At 44.8% G+C, this 15,358-nt stretch overlaps 1 protein-coding gene across 1 annotated transcript in view; it reads left to right on the top strand.

Annotated features, from left to right (window-relative positions):
- The window catches only part of FOXK1 (forkhead box K1), a gene marked incomplete at its 5' end in the record, with an annotated part of 56,541 nt that overhangs the window by 30,348 nt on the left and 10,835 nt on the right, over positions 1-15,358 (top strand). Inside the window, 6 exons of the mRNA XM_083872477.1 lie at positions 6,460-6,616; positions 7,856-8,002; positions 9,704-9,897; positions 11,023-11,189; positions 11,858-12,139; positions 14,276-14,500. Of these exons, the coding sequence (XP_083728603.1) occupies positions 6,460-6,616; positions 7,856-8,002; positions 9,704-9,897; positions 11,023-11,189; positions 11,858-12,139; positions 14,276-14,500 (1,172 nt within the window). The remainder of the gene's footprint in view (positions 1-6,459; positions 6,617-7,855; positions 8,003-9,703; positions 9,898-11,022; positions 11,190-11,857; positions 12,140-14,275; positions 14,501-15,358) is intronic.

Below are 15,358 nucleotides of genomic sequence, written 5' to 3'. Positions count from 1 at the left end.
TCTTGGCTGGGAAAAAGCGGGGGGAGGCTTTTTATAGGCTCTGGGATAACCATGCACTGCTGTTTCACAACCCTTGGGATTTACTCTGCACTTGCACATTTACTCTGAAGGTGTGTAGGGGGGAGCTGAATGAAGCCTGGCTTCACTGGATGCATTCACTCACTGGAGCAGGATGCATAAATATTCCCTGCTCCATTTCATTCAGGCTTTGCCTCTTCCCAGAGCACTCTGAGCCATTGAACTGAAACGCTGCTGAAGAGCTCCAAGGCAGGTTTTTTGCAGCTCTTTTGCATCGTCTCAGTTATACATTACTTCCTGCACTCAGGCAGAATGCACAGCTCAGGCAACTCCCACAGTTGGACAGAGAGGTGATTATTTTTAATCACCCGAGTCTCCAAACCACAAGCCAAGGAGAGTGATGCATATACATCACATAAGAGAAGCAACAGTCTCTGCTGGGCTGGGGAGCTCCTACGCATGTTTATTGTAGATAATGGACTGTGTGCTAGAGGAGATGTGCCAAGCTGTGTGCTGGAGGAAGGATTGCAGATGTCACCAGCTACAGGAGCACTTCCTCTTCCCCAATGAGTATAAAATATTCACTGAATCCACAGTTGGAGTGAAGTCACTTCCTTTCCAGGGGAACCACTGGAGCACTGACGAGTAACAACAATTTCACCTTTCGTGGATAGCTCACTTTCTCTCACTTGTGGCTTGTTCGACAGCTTTGGTTTTCTTCAGCATTAAGCAGGCAGGGTAGCTCTCAGATTTCTCCTTTCACATCAAAATCCAGCTTGGTTTGGCAGTCTCACCGCTTGTGATTGCTTCTGAAACCTGTCTGAAACACAACGTGCAAGGACTTGCCTTTCTTTGAGTTACGATTTTGGGGCTAGGCTGGGGAAGGTGAGAGCAGTGGAGGATTCTCAGCCATTCTTGCTGATTGGTGTATCGTGGAAAGGCTTGTTTCGCAAGTCCAAGGGCTGTACTTTGACCTAATTCTTGCTTATTGCACATAAAAAGCGTCCCTGTGTCTTCATGCCCCTTTTTGTGGGCTCATGAAGTGGAGTATTGGGGCAGGCAGAGCTTTATGCTGTTTCTCTAACCACAGTCCTTGTGCCCAGGGCAACACACCTCCAGCTTGCATTCGAGGAAGAGACTGGGGAGGATTTTAACAAATTGTGATTTTTTTTTTTTTTTCTGTACCCAACAGAGGCTTAAAAAATGCCCAGTCAGACTGGAATCTGTATATTGGCAGCGTTGCCAAGGCTGTAACTCTTACCCCTGCTGTGTGTCTGTACGTGCTTCACAAATGTGCACGTGGGAGTTTTACAAAGGCACTACCATGTGTGTGCCATATCCTAAACCAGCAATGGTTTTGTTCTTCTTTAGCAGTGCAGATTCCAAGTCAGGTGAACAATTTTTTATGGGATTCCAGATAATCTTTCCTCTTTGTCATAAAGAGGATAGATTGTTTTTCCATATACCTGATTTTAAATTTAGCCTCCATAGCTTGATCCCTCGATTGAGTAATAGGGCAACTTTCCTGCTTTCTGCCACTGCCTTTCCTTCTGGGGAAGTTGGCACTGGAATTTGGGAGTGTTTTGGCTTCCAGATTGTTCACAGACTTGTAATATGACCGTAAATAAATAATGTAAGTACTTGTTGCTCCATTTTTATTTTTATTACCCCCTAGTCCATAAAACGTGCCTAGTAGTGAGACATTGTGAAAACCTTTATGTGAGAATCTCAGTGTGCCCAGGGAACAGATCCCTCTAGCAGCACTCTGCCTCAGACATGGGCATCTTGGGGATCATATAAGAACACAGAAAACAGAGTAATGCTGACTTAGGTGTAGTTTGCCTCCATTTTCTTGGACAGGAGACTGCCTTGGAGCAGAGCCTTCCTGGCTATGTCTTCTAAAGCCCCTGATGGCTTCTCTGTCTTTCCCTTTCCCCGAGAACTTGTGTACTGTCCTTTTCCATTCACACAGACTTTATCATCAGCCCTGTCTAACAGCATGTCACTGCACAGTGTAGCCACAGAAGTAGAAGCCCTTTCTATTGTTTTGGACGTGCTGCTTAGTTTCATTTTGTGCTCACCGTCTCTTCTGGTGCAAGAGGCCGGGAGCTAAACACTTCCTCTTGGCTTTGTTTTTATAGCTCTGTCACTTAGCACTTCAGCTTCTGTCTTAAACAATTTTTTCTTGTATGAAATCCATATTTCCAATTATCCTACTTATCCCTGTCAGTACCTTCTCTGGATCTCCTCTATCCTTTCTCCTTTCGCTTTTTTTTTTTTTTTTTTTTTAATAAGAGTAGACAAGCAACACATGGTGTCCTCGTGCGAATGCACCATGCACACAGTGGTACGTCCTTTTTTTGCAGACTAATTCTTTGGTTAAACAAACTGATTGTGGACATTCCAATAGCAGTGCAGCACATTGTACACACTCTCCAGCAGCTTAGAGTTAATTACTCCTAGCAAGTGCTGTGAACTTACAGGCTGGGTTCCTCTTGGCAGGAGTTGAAAGTGAATCGTGGTGTGTTACAAAGAACGTTCAAGCCCGGTGTTTAAAAGGCATCCTGCCACTTCCATGGGTACATGTTATTGCAGACACTGCCTTCAGCCCTCATCTTTCTGGCCCTCCTGCCAAAGAAGGGTTAAGTCTGAAATGGAAAACAGGCTGCAGAGGACTGGTGTGATTCAGCACGTGCTTGTAGTCTGATTCTAAAGCTGAGTTCTCAGCATGGTGTTTAGAGAACTGTGGCTCAGTGGCTGCCTGCAGTCACTGTTTCAAGTTGAGATGCTGAATCCTCAGTGGCTATCAAAGATCTTTGGCACTTGGAGCATTAACCATGGTTCCGTGGGATTAAGACTGTGGGTAACTGCAGCTGGGTTGCTTCCATGCTCTGTGTGTCTTTAGTGGTGTAAAACACTTGCTTCCTCTCCAAAATGCTCTCTTCCGTAACAAGCAAGCTTAACCCAAATTAGCTTGGATTGCTTGTAAGCTAAGTTTGCCAGCATGGACAGTGGGCATGGATCACGGCAGTGTGGCAGGATGTCAGAGCAGGGTGAAATTGCAGACCTAGCTGTGCTTTTCTCAGTGAAAGGTTATAGTATCAACGTGGATCAAGTTATGGCCAAGTATTGATGCTGTGTTAATATCCAACAAATCATTATTACTCTGCTTGCAGTTGATTTTTTTTTGTTTTATAGGACAAACAGGTGTTTGTAGGGAAAACTCTTTGTTTCATAATATTTTTAAAGGGGGTGTGAGTGCATGCAAGCATCCCCAGCCAGCCCCTGGCTTTGGGTGGTGAGGAGAATTCCAGGAACTCCAGGAAACTGATGTCACTGCATTGTGTTTGCTTGTTTTCTTTTGACTGCACTAATGTTTAATTTTAACTTAACCCTCAGAGGGGTATTTTTAGTAAAACTGTTTCTTCACTCCTTCTGTCCCATGTTGGGAGGCGAACAGATTGTGTCTCCTTGTTTTTTCCAGCAGTCAGCTCTTTCTGCCTCCCCTCTGAAGGGCTGTGATGATTGACTGAGAGCTTGAACACTCAGCAGCCTGTGTTACCCTGTCTGTGCATGGAGTGCCTAAAGCTGGTGTTTGTTCTGTCCCCACATCTCTTGGTTTGATCACTGATCCAGGCTGAAAGGAAGCAGATCTACCTGGACAAAAGGGCTTCATTCTGATAAAAGATTAGTATCTCTTCCAAATCTTTGGCTATTTCTGTGGCTGTCTCAAGGGGCAGCTGTTTTTTAGGGGATGATCATGATCATGTCCTTCAGTGAATATCTGCTGGCAGAGCCTGGCTTTTCTACAAGTTATTAACACTTTAGTTTGGAGGGGGTTTGTCAACACTCCAGAGAATCACAGTCCTGCAAGGGATGGGGTTCTCCCTTTTTGTTTGCTTTTTTTAAGCAAGAGATCGTACTTAAAATTCAGAAGCTCGAGCTGGAGAGGCAAAAACTGAGTTCCTTGCTCTGCTAATCTTGAATAAAGGAATAAATTCTTTTATCTATTTTTATTTATGTATTTATTAAAAAGTAAAAGAAAAAGCAAGAAATACAGCTCTGTAGAGCATGGATTTATTGGAGAATTTTTCTCTCTTCGATATCTTTGTCCTGAGTTTTGGCTTCTGTCTCTGTGGTTTGCTGTTTGTGTATTTCTGCAGACAAATAACAAAATCAGAGAACTTTGTTTCATCCTATTCCATTTCTAGCCCGTGTGTTACGATAATTGCTCGGGTGCCAAACACAAAAATAATCACTGTGTTTTTGGTTTGTCATTGTTTCATGTATGAAAATGGCTTTCAGTTGTAATTATCTGCACATTATAAGAAGTGTGTATGTGAAGAAGCTATTGAAAAATGACAGCAGAATAATTAAATTCTCACCAGCTCCTCATGTGAATACTACGACATCAAGAGTGTCTTCTGTGGTTTGGTATTACCCAATTCCAAAGCTTGGAGCAGCAAATTTTCATTCATTTTTCTGCACAAATCGATCTCTGCTCTTTGAAAGGCTGGGTAAGAAATGCCTTTATCTCTGGCAAAGGGAAGTCTATAAGTATGGGCTCATCAACCTTTTTAGCCTTGCAGTACCTGAAAGCTTTACCTTCTACTGTGCTCTTGAACAGCATCACCCATTAATGCCCAGGGCTGTTTGTGGGCACTGAAAGGGTTATCAGGTGCTGTACAAGGCTGGTATATGGGGCAGGGGTGAGCTTGGTTCCCTTTTGCAAGGGTTTGTTGTGACTGGATATTTCTGCTGCCTTTTCTCTGCCCCCCAGCCCTCCTATTCTGTAATTCACTTTTGAAAGAAGCCAGTCTGGGTTGTGCTGAGCTCAGCACTGCAGCCATTTGCAGACACACCACAAGGAGTAGCAGCACTTCTCAGTTTACAGGCTGGACTGTGGTAGGAAATGGTCATTTCTTACACTGACAAATTGCTTCTGCACCCAAGTTATTCCCCACTGAGCAAACACGAGTTCTATCTGCATCCCTGTCTGTATGTGGGGGAAGCTGTCCAGTCACTTTTTGAGGAAGGGACCATGTTCTGTGTTTTTTCATACAGCATTTGGTGCAGTGCTCTGATGAGTCTCAGCATTTGATTGTGTCAGTTATTGGGCATTTCAGCAGTAAGAGGATTGTTTATGCCAGTTTTACTGAATTCTGGTTCCAGCTGTGAGCTTCAATTTGCATCTTTTCAAACAATTTGAACTGCTTGTTTTGCTATGTAAATCTTCTGTGTATTGGTTTGCTTTCTTGTTTACTGTTTCTCTGCTCCTAGAAGACATTTGTAATCCTGGGATTTGGCTGTGCAGCCTGCTGTTCTGGCACTGAATCCCTCATTTCTGGACAGCACAGGACAAGGGAGAGACAGAAAAAGGGAACTTCAGCTTCCCAGACTCGTCCCTCTCCTCCCATCCTTCCAGGCCAGGTTTGATGGGGCTTGGAAAAACCTGGTGCAGTGGAAGGTGTCCCTGTACATGGCAGGGGGTCAGAACAAGGTGATCTTTAAGGTCTCTTCCAATCCAAACCATTCTTTGATTCTTCCAACCCTACAAATCAAAGACGTGTGATCCGTAGACAAGCCTTTCTAATTAGTTCTCATCTTGTAGCACTCATTTCTGCGTGCCTGAGTGATATTGCAAATTGTAGCCCCCTTTTATGTGTTTGTAGCGTTTTATCACCTTTCAGAGCCTGCAGTGCTGTCGCCGTTCCTGTAATGCCATCTTGTGGTGGCCCTGCCACTCTGAATGTGCCTTTTCCAGTCAAAACTGATGTTGGGTTACCTCTGTGTGTAGGCTGTGAGTGCAACTTCCCTTTGCTGGCTGCATGAGCGTGGGGTGAATCAGGGAAATGCCTGTCTCCAGCTGTGTGGTATCAGGGCACGGTCTTGTGAAGCTCAAATGTGGTGTTAGGGACCTTCATGGCAAATCTCTGCTCTGGGTGCTTCAGTTCTGATGCTGCAGAACTGTCTGTTAGAAAGATTGATTAAATGTGATCTGTGTTACGAGGAGATTGTTGTGTTGTTGCTTAACAAGTCATAATAACAAACTATTCATTTACTTAAATATTCATCCCTAATACACTGTATGTTGTTTAAGTGCTTCTCTGAACACAAAGGAGTTGTTTAATACTTTCAAACACTGCTCTGTTGTGATTGCATAAAGTGTATATGGCAGGGAGTGTCAGGATTTTGTAGAGATTCCAGTTTTATCTCTGGTGGTTTTTTTTCCTCAGTCTGTCTGAGCTTTGGATAAGCCACAGGGGCAAAAGTAAGGCCATTGCATCTGCTTCTCCATGACCAGAGAGCTTTACTGTACCTTCGAGAGTAAGAACTGCGTGCCTTGGTAATAAATGAAATAACAACTGTATTTCTTTCCTTTTTTTTTTTTTTTTTTTTTTTTTTTTTTTTTTTTTTTTTTTTTTTTTCTTCCTTCTCCAGTGTTCCCAACTCTTGCCCAGCCAGTCCACGTGGTGCTGGATCCTCAGGATATCGTTTTGTTCACAACATTACCTCGGATCTGCAGCTGGCAGCAGAGTACGCGGCAAAGGCAGCATCAGAGCAGCAGGCAGATGCATCTGGCGGGGACAGCCCAAAGGTTCACACAAACGTTTCTTACCCAGCAGTGCTCCTTGGGTGGATTAGTAAAACCTGGGGCTATATTGCTGGTTAGAGTTAAAAGGGGTTTGAGAACACCTTGGCCATAAAGGTGCTGTGTACAGTGTCCTCCAGGGGTTTGAGGTCATTACTTCAAACTGTCCTTGGCTTGGTGGTAGTCTCTCCTCGATTAGTTGCCCAAAATGTATTCAAATCACTCACTAAAGGGTTTAAGCAGGAATAATTTTTTTGCTTATTTGATAAATCAAGATCCCATAAAGAAGAGGCACATAAAATTCAACATCTCATTTTCTTCTTTTAATTAATGGTATTTTGCAAAACACAGCTGGAGAAAGCAGAAGCAGGGGAAGAAGCCAGATCCTTGTCATGAGAAATCTGTAGTCAGACTTTAAAAGAAACATGAAGGCCCGCCAAGTAGGTGTTAAACGAGGAGAGTAGCAAGTGGAATTTAGATTAAAAAATAACTTAGTTAGAATGATAAAATGTAATTTTGGTGAGGTGATCTTCAGATCAAAGTTAAAAGTTCCATATCCAAAACCACCTGATTTGGGCTTGGGTGGAGGAGCACACTGCTAGATGGCTTTTTTTGTAGACTTAATTCTCCCTTGAGACAAGAAGGGTTGTTCTTGATGGAGTAATGCAAAGAGTTGGAAATATGAGATCCAGCAAACAAATTAAAGTTCCTAGAATGAAACAAATCTGCTGGAGAAGGGAAGGGATGGGATCAGGTTTCATGTTGGGCTTGTTGCTGGGAGGAGGGCTGATAACATACTGCCTGAAACCTTTCTAGCAGAGTAGAGCTGTAGCTGGGCAGAACTGGAGGCTTTAATTCAAGAACACAGAAAGCAGTGAATTTACCTATACTCTGTTTCTTGATTCTAACTGCCTGTCTTGACCCCTTTCCTTGTGCTGCTGTAAGCATGTGTGGGGAATGGAATCAGATTGAAGTTGGGGTTTATGTGTGTTTTTGGAGAGATGGAAGGAGATATTTTCATCTGACTTGTAGCTCTGTTTGCACGCAAATGCTTGTGCTAAATGGGGTGGTAGCAGCATAAGACAGCAAAGGGAGAGCTGATGCTCTCTTAGCTGCCCTGCTGCTCTCTTGGCATCAGTGAAAATTAACAGCCCAATGTGCTTTTTAAGTTTGGGTTGTGGTACACTGCAGTGTAGGAATTCTTTGTTAGTGACTAAATTTTTGTTTGGTTTTTTTCTTGCTTAGGATGAATCCAAGCCACCCTATTCTTATGCTCAGCTAATTGTGCAGGCTATATCTTCAGCACAGGACAGGCAATTAACACTAAGTGGGATCTATGCCCACATTACCAAGCATTATCCATATTACAGGACTGCTGACAAGGGCTGGCAGGTGAGTTCTTGACACTGACAAGCTTTTAAACTACTTTGGCATGGCTTATCTGCTTTGAAATGCATTTATTAAAGATTTGGGGCACTGGGAATAGAGCTGCTTTGACTGTTCCCAGAGTGAATTTGTTTAACACAAGCTGACTAGTTCGTTTGTGGGTGATTAGTTTGGGGTTTTTTGAATACTTTGTAGGGCAATGTAGTGTGTTACTCTTGGGCTCTCTGGTTCCTCTTTTAATGCTGTAGTCATGTGTCTTTCATTTTGCATTTCCCTAAATCCTTGCTATCAGTCACTCCTCTGCCCAGACACTTGCTTAATCCTTCACCTCATCTTTGGCATGATTTCTCCAAACACAGGATATCCAACCTAAAACTGAGGCTTCAGTTTTTAATCATAGCACCTTAAATCATTACAGATGTTTTGGTTTTCCCAGTTTATCAACTGCATTGCTTAAGTCACAGTTTGCAAGTTCTGAATTTGAGTGGGAGCTTGGGAAACTGGGAGTCCATGCACTCCTTGTGGTACTCAAGGAAACCTGACCAGCTTCAGAGGAGAGTTTGGAAGTAGTTAACACATGCTAAATCAAACTTCAGTGTTCACTTGAGGGCTGCTTCCAAAGTTTCAGGAACCTCAACTCCACCTGCTTTCAGACTTTTTCTTGGCATCACACCTCTGCCATGGGTGTTGGCATTTGAATGTAATACACTCATACAGCTGCAAAGGCTCTTGCAGCTGCTGATTTCACTGTGTGCAACTGGCAGGAGCAGAACTGCTTGGTGCACTTTGAGTGCAGTTGGAATAAAAGCCTCCCTGGCTTTTCCCTGCAGTTCTAATTAATTGTGGAATTCACTTCCTGCCCTAACCTGCTCGGCAGAGTGGTGCTTTGTGAACCAGTTGCTGCATCCTGCTTCAGAGAGCTGCATTTCAGCAGGGAGTGAAGTTGCCTTTTTCTCTCCCCTCCAATGGCATTGTAAGGCTTCACCAGTGAAGAGATTGTCTAAACTTACTAGAAAAGCTTTTGTTTTGTTTTGAAAGTGGAAGAGGGATGAGTTTGTGCACATGGAGGCTTGCTGAGCCCTTCCTCAGCCCAAAAGGCAGTGCTGCACCCTGTAAGAGTTGGGCTGTTGCAATGGAAAGGATAAACAGTCTTGTCATCATCTACAGAGCTCATGGATTCCTCCCAGAGCTGGCTGAGGGCATGTTGGCTGCCTTGCATTGTGATTACTGTGAGATGCAGTGTCCTCTAGGGCATGTTTGGGCACTCTGGTAATCGTTTGGCAGGTGAGCAGTTAGCACAGGCTCAGGCAACTTTTTCCGCTTGCCGAGAATAAAGCCTCTCTTTTGAGGGAGTTCTGATGTGGTTTACAGTGATTTCCCCCTGCCTCAGCAAAAGCTCTGCTTTCATGGCTTTCCACAGAGAAGTCACTGCTCTGCTTGTCTCCAGATATATTTAAGTAATGGTTAGTACCAAGCAAACCCATCTTTCAGCTTGGTTAGGAGAAATTCTGACGCTTTCCCCCAGGTGTTCTCCTGCTGTTCTCCTGTGACTTTGGAGCTGTGTGAGTTGAGTGACTTGTTTCTACCTTCAACACTGATTCTGGCAGTGTGGCTTTATCTTTTCCAAGCTGTGTGGTGCAGCCCATTTGTCTTCATTACATACTTCTTCATGGCAAAATAATCACCTCATTCCTCTGCTTCCTGCAGAATTCCATTCGGCACAACCTCTCCTTGAACCGTTACTTTATTAAAGTCCCACGCTCCCAAGAGGAGCCTGGAAAGGGCTCCTTTTGGCGAATTGACCCTGCCTCTGAAGCCAAACTTGTAGAACAAGCATTTAGAAAAAGAAGGCAAAGAGGAGTGTCCTGCTTCCGAACACCTTTTGGGCCTCTCTCCTCCAGGTAACTTCAGTTTCCTCTCATCTCTCTGCCAAACTCATTACAAAGAAAATAAGCTAGAACTTCTCCTGAAGTACAGTGAGTAAACTTTGCTTCTGTTTGTAGTTTGAGGGGTGATATAGTTAGTCCTGAGGCCTAATCTGAAAATTGTTCTGACTTCTTAAGTGATTAACAAAAAAAAAAAAATCCAGAATCAAACTGCAAAAATGCATCAAATAACGTATCTGTTTTGGCATAATTTCAAAGAAATTCAAAGCAGTTATCACTGGAGTGAGTGTTTTCAGATGCCAATCTCTGATTTCAGGAAAGCTGTGTTTAGATATGGATTAGATCATAGTGGGAATAACTTCTGTGGTATTTAAAACACTCTCCTATAGGGAGAATCAGGTTGATGGTGGTTGTCAGCAGTGAAGCAACGGGAGTTCTGTGTGGCTGCTCCAGTCAGCTCCACTGCCTTGTGCAATGACAGCTTCTTTGGGCCCTGTAGCTGTGAGGAGAAGACTTGGAATTCAGCATTAGCTGGAGCAGTTTCAGGGAACATTCCTCCCACACCTCCTGCTTTATCTGTTAAAATGTGGGGGAAACACAAGGAGAATTTTTCAGCTCTTTATTCTGGTTTGTCGTTAAAGAAATGTACAGTTCCTCACGTGTCTGGGACCAGAGGTGGGAACCAGGTGGTTGGGGAAGGAGGCAAGAGGGAGAAGGGGAAGCAACTGCTCTGTAAGCATCTGCAGGGCCAGGCACTTGCCTCTGCTTGAATCTTCTTCTCCCTGTCACTCTCAGACTCTGACATAGGTTCTTCAAGAATGACTTGGAATTATAAAACCGATGAGAGTGTGCAGCATTTGGGGATTCTCTGTCAGTAGTGGGTCTAACAATGAAATGTTAACCCTACTCTGAAGGGTCCACTTTCCTTCAGCAAGGAATAACACAGCAGTATTTGGAGCTGGAGTGTTTGTGGGGTCCCTGTGTAATTTTCAGCTCTTTCCAGCAGGACTGCAGTGGGTAGTGTGGAGTAAAGGCTGTCCTTCCTAGAGAATCCTGTGCTGGACATAACTCTGGGTCTCTGCTGCTGTCTTGTGGTCAAAATGCATCTGCACTTGCCAACACTATGTTTTGGTGTTTCAGGAGTGCTCCTGCCTCCCCTACTCACCCTGGCCTGCTGTCCCCTCACTCTAGTGGCCTACAGACTCCAGAGTGCCTGTCACGGGAGGGCTCACCCATTCCACACGATCACGACTTTGGGTCAAAGTTAGCCTCAGTTCCAGAGTATCGGTATTCCCAGAGTGCACCCGGTGAGTAGCTCTTGTTCCAGAGGCTGGCTGGTCACTTGCCCCATGTGCCATGCTGAGGACACCACAGGAAGGCTTCTGCAGTGGTTTTCTTTTTTTTGAGGATCCAGGACTCTCTTTCCACTTTGTTGTTAGAGACTGACAGTGCAAGTACAACTTCAAACCATTTTTCTTACTCCTCTTTGGCCGAGGGGCAGAATGTGTAGAGACAGCTGATCTAACCTTGAGCTAGGTGGCTGTAAAGATCTGACAGCAGAAGTAGCCATGGCAGCACCATGACAGCTCACTTGCTGTCATTTGCCAGCCTCTGAATAAGATCAGCTTGGCTACACCAAGCTCTGGTGCTGTGGCCAGGGCCTGGTAAATATCTGCTTGTCAGCTCTGCTGACCTGGGGTGGAGGGTGAGATTGGAAGGCAAAGCTCATTAAGGAAAGCTTGGTTTGGGATAATTTCCTAATGTTTATTGTGGCTTTTATTCACAGAAATGTGCTCAGATGACAAGTAAGTTTTTTACAGAATAGTGAGAAGTTTGAAGCTGATACTTTTGTTTGTTTGTTTCTGCCTCCATTTCTGCCAGTGCTGAAGCACTGAGTAGACTGAAAGTGCACAGATGAAATAAATGTGAGTCTTTTTACCTCTCCTGTTAATGTGTGCTTCTCTTTTCCGTTCAGGATCTCCAGTGAGTGCCCAGCCAGTGATTATGGCTGTTCCTCCCCGACCATCCACCCTGGTGGCCAAACCAGTGGCCTACATGCCAGCATCCATAGTGACTTCTCAGCAGCCCTCGTGCCACGCCATCCACGTCGTTCAGCAAGCTCCCACTGTCACCATGGTCCGAGTGGTGACCTCCTCTGCAAACTCTGCAAATGGATACATCCTCACAAACCAGGGCACAGCAGGAGGAGCTCATGAAGCTGCAGGAGCAGTGTTGGACTTAGCTGGTGACCATCGAGGTAGTGTTTTGTCTCCCTTGCTAGTCTGCTAGTAAGTCCTGAGCAGGTTCAGAGGGGAAAGTGGTTGAACATTTTCGCTCACTGGGCACTGAGCTGTTAAAAAAGATGCTTCTCCAGGTGAAACTTACACCAAATGAGAGGTCATCTGTTTTTTTTGTCTCCACCAGAGAGCAGGACAACTGTGTTCCCTTGTCTCCTGGGGAACAAAACTGGCAGACTTTGGAGCCAAATTAATGCAGTGCTTAAAATTTGCTTATTACCATAGAACCATAGGATAATCTGGATTGGAGGATACCTTGAAGATACCTCATTCCAATCACTCTGCCATGGGCAGGGACACCTTCCACTATCTCAGGTTGCTCCAAGCCCTCTCCAACCTGGCCTTGGACACTTCTGGGATGGGGCAGCCACAGCTGCTCTGGGCACCCTGTGCCAGGGCCTCCCCATGCTCACAGGGAAGAATTTCTTCCTAATATCTCATCTATACCTAGTCTTTCAGTTTGAAGCAGTTCCCCCTTGTCCTGTCTCTCCACGCTTTTGTAATTATCCCCAATGCCAATATTATGCCTGTATATTGGCTATGAAGGTGTGTGCATTTTCCAGCCAAAGGAGCGAGCCTGGGAAAGGCCGCAACTCTGCTTCAGGATGGCTTTGTAAGTAAATGACTGAGCCCTTCTTTTCTGCAGGCCTGGATTCCTAGAGGAAAGCATGTGCTTCTGGAAGTGCAGGCAGTGTCCCATTAAAGCAATCTTCACAAACCAGTTAGAACAAAGGCCTTTTTTTGTCCCTAAGCTGGAAATTCCAGCCTTGAGGGATTTAGTGAGTTAAATATTCTCTTGTTGTGATCTAGACAACACCTTGTCTGCTCCCCATTTCAGAAGGTCTTAGTGCTACAAGGTCAGTGTATGTTGTACCAGCAGCAAGGCTGGTTTCTCTGACTGCTTTTATGTGGGCAGCGGAACAATGGTCCCTCTCTCTGAGAGAAGGAAAAAATGACAAAGAGCTTCCCCTCTTGCAGCAGCAGGACCACTGGCATTTTTAGTTCAGCCCTGGTTATCTTGCTTGAGTTTCACTTGCATTCTCTAGAAATTCCTGTCTGGATCCCATACATGTTCCTGAAGCACTAAGAGTTGCAGCTGCCTATCACCTGCTCCCTTCTTTCATTCACTGGTTCTTGCTGTTGCCTGTTCTTTCTCTACTTGTCCCACTCATATCCTTTTGTAGTCTCTATTTTCCCTGCTGGCTGCTTTTTCCTTTCTGAACACCTTGCTTTCCTTGCCTTTTGTCTCCCCATTCCCATCACCTTGCCTGCAGGTTTCAGCTCAGTGTTTTATGTCCCATCTAATTCTTGTTGTGTGCAAATGTTAAAATGGGAGAGGCCTTCTTTTTTTACAAGACTAATGAGACTGTGCTTCCTGCCCTCTCTCTTTCAAGACGCACAGAGCCCCTGGAAGAGTGAGTCCTCTCTTTTCCTGCATGTCTGGCAGGATGCTGTCCTCTGTCTTTTGCATACCTGCTGAATTGACTTACCCTAGGAAGTGAGAAAAATGGTTTAGTGCTCTCAAGCAGTTACCTCTGTCCAGGAACTCTGCTCTCCTTTTTTATTTTTTATTTTTACTCGATCCTGTTTCTTCTCCTATACTTCCACAGCAAAAGCTGGGAATTGTGGCAAGACCTCCTTGTAAATCAGCCTCCATGCAAGCCTGACAGCAAGCTGCTGCAGACTTTTGGCTCCAGGCATTAAGATCTTAATGCCTTCTCCTGCTGTGTGGTATTGAAAGTCAGGCAAGTTTGTTTGAAATTGCAAAGTAAGCTATGAGCTTTGCAGTGCTTGCTGTCCATATCACAGCTGTGATGTGCCAATAAGGGAGGTGATGCCTTTTTAAGGCAAAGGATCAAATTGATGGGTTTGATTTTTTTTATTTTTCTTGTGGCTTATGCTGTAAGAAAAATGTTCGTAATATTGATAGAGTAAATGTGCCATAGAGGATATTTTAGTGTTTCCAAATACTCATCCCTGACCTGCTGAGGTATTGTAATCCTGGGCTATGTATCCCTGCTAGAGTGTTAATGAGAATAAAACCTGCCTCTAAGCCAGGGTAGTGACTGATCCTTGTCCCTTGTGCTCTTCCACAGGTATAGACGAGAAGCCAACGATTGCCTTCGCCACCATCCCCGCAGCCAGCCGTGTTATCCAGACAGTGGCCAGTCAGATGGCCCAGGGTGTCCCTGGGCAGACTGTCACCATCCTGCAGCAGGCAGCTCCTGTGGCCCTGGGGCAGCACCAGCTGCCGGTGCGGGCGGTCACCCAGAACGGCAAACACGCCGTGCCCACCAACAGCATCGCTGGCAGCGCCTATGGTGGGTCTGCTCTGCTCTCCTGGCTGGCACTGCTCCCCAGGCTTTGCAGCCAGGGTTTAAAGCTCCAAGTGTTTTCTCCTCTTGCTTTCTGTGTATCAAGTTATTCCATGTGTCCGTCTCAAAGCCTTCCATTATTCCGTGTCTCCATCTTGCAAGTCTTCCATTTCTAGGGCTGTAAATCAGTGGGAGGTTTCCTTCTGTCCACCTCTGCTGCCTTTCCTGGGGGAAAAGCCTTGCTCTCTGACAGAAAAGCCCTGTCCTTCCTTTGCCCTTGGCTATGCAGTTATTAGTACTGAGACTCTGTGCCTCTTGAGGTTATTTGTTGAAAGTGTCAGTGATTCTTGTGGAGAGCCTGTTTTCATTTCTTTTCTTCTGACCAACAGCCTTTGCTTGCAGCATGCCAAATAATAAAATTTCCATGGTGTTCTTTAGATCTTGTGAAACATGACTCAGTAGAGTAATAAGAAAATAACAAACTTTCCCATCTCACAGTCTTAGAGCCTGAGAGAAACAAGATCTATTTCACCAGGTGAACAAATGTAGGAATTTTGTATACACAGGATGTGTTCTAGTCATTTGTCAAGCATGGTTTTTTGAAATTCCATGCAAGTCATGTCTTGGCAGCCTCATCTTGCTTGCTCAGCACCTCAGATTTTATTTGGTTGGAGATGGGAATATCCAGGTTTCTTATGGCTTTTTTCACTGAGAGGCCAAGCACTTCTGCTGCCTCAGGCTGGTGCTTTTGGGAGTTTGAAATAAAGGACACTGCTGAGCTTTGGATGCCTTTCATGAAAGTAGGAATGTTTCTACAGAATTTTCTGCCACATCTCTTCACAGTTATTACCTGGCGTGCACTTG

Source organism: Zosterops lateralis (assembly GCF_965231275.1).
Source record: "Zosterops lateralis genome assembly, chromosome: 15".
NCBI classification, from domain to species: domain Eukaryota; kingdom Metazoa; phylum Chordata; class Aves; order Passeriformes; family Zosteropidae; genus Zosterops; species Zosterops lateralis.
This window is presented reverse-complemented; position numbering and strand designations above follow the sequence as displayed.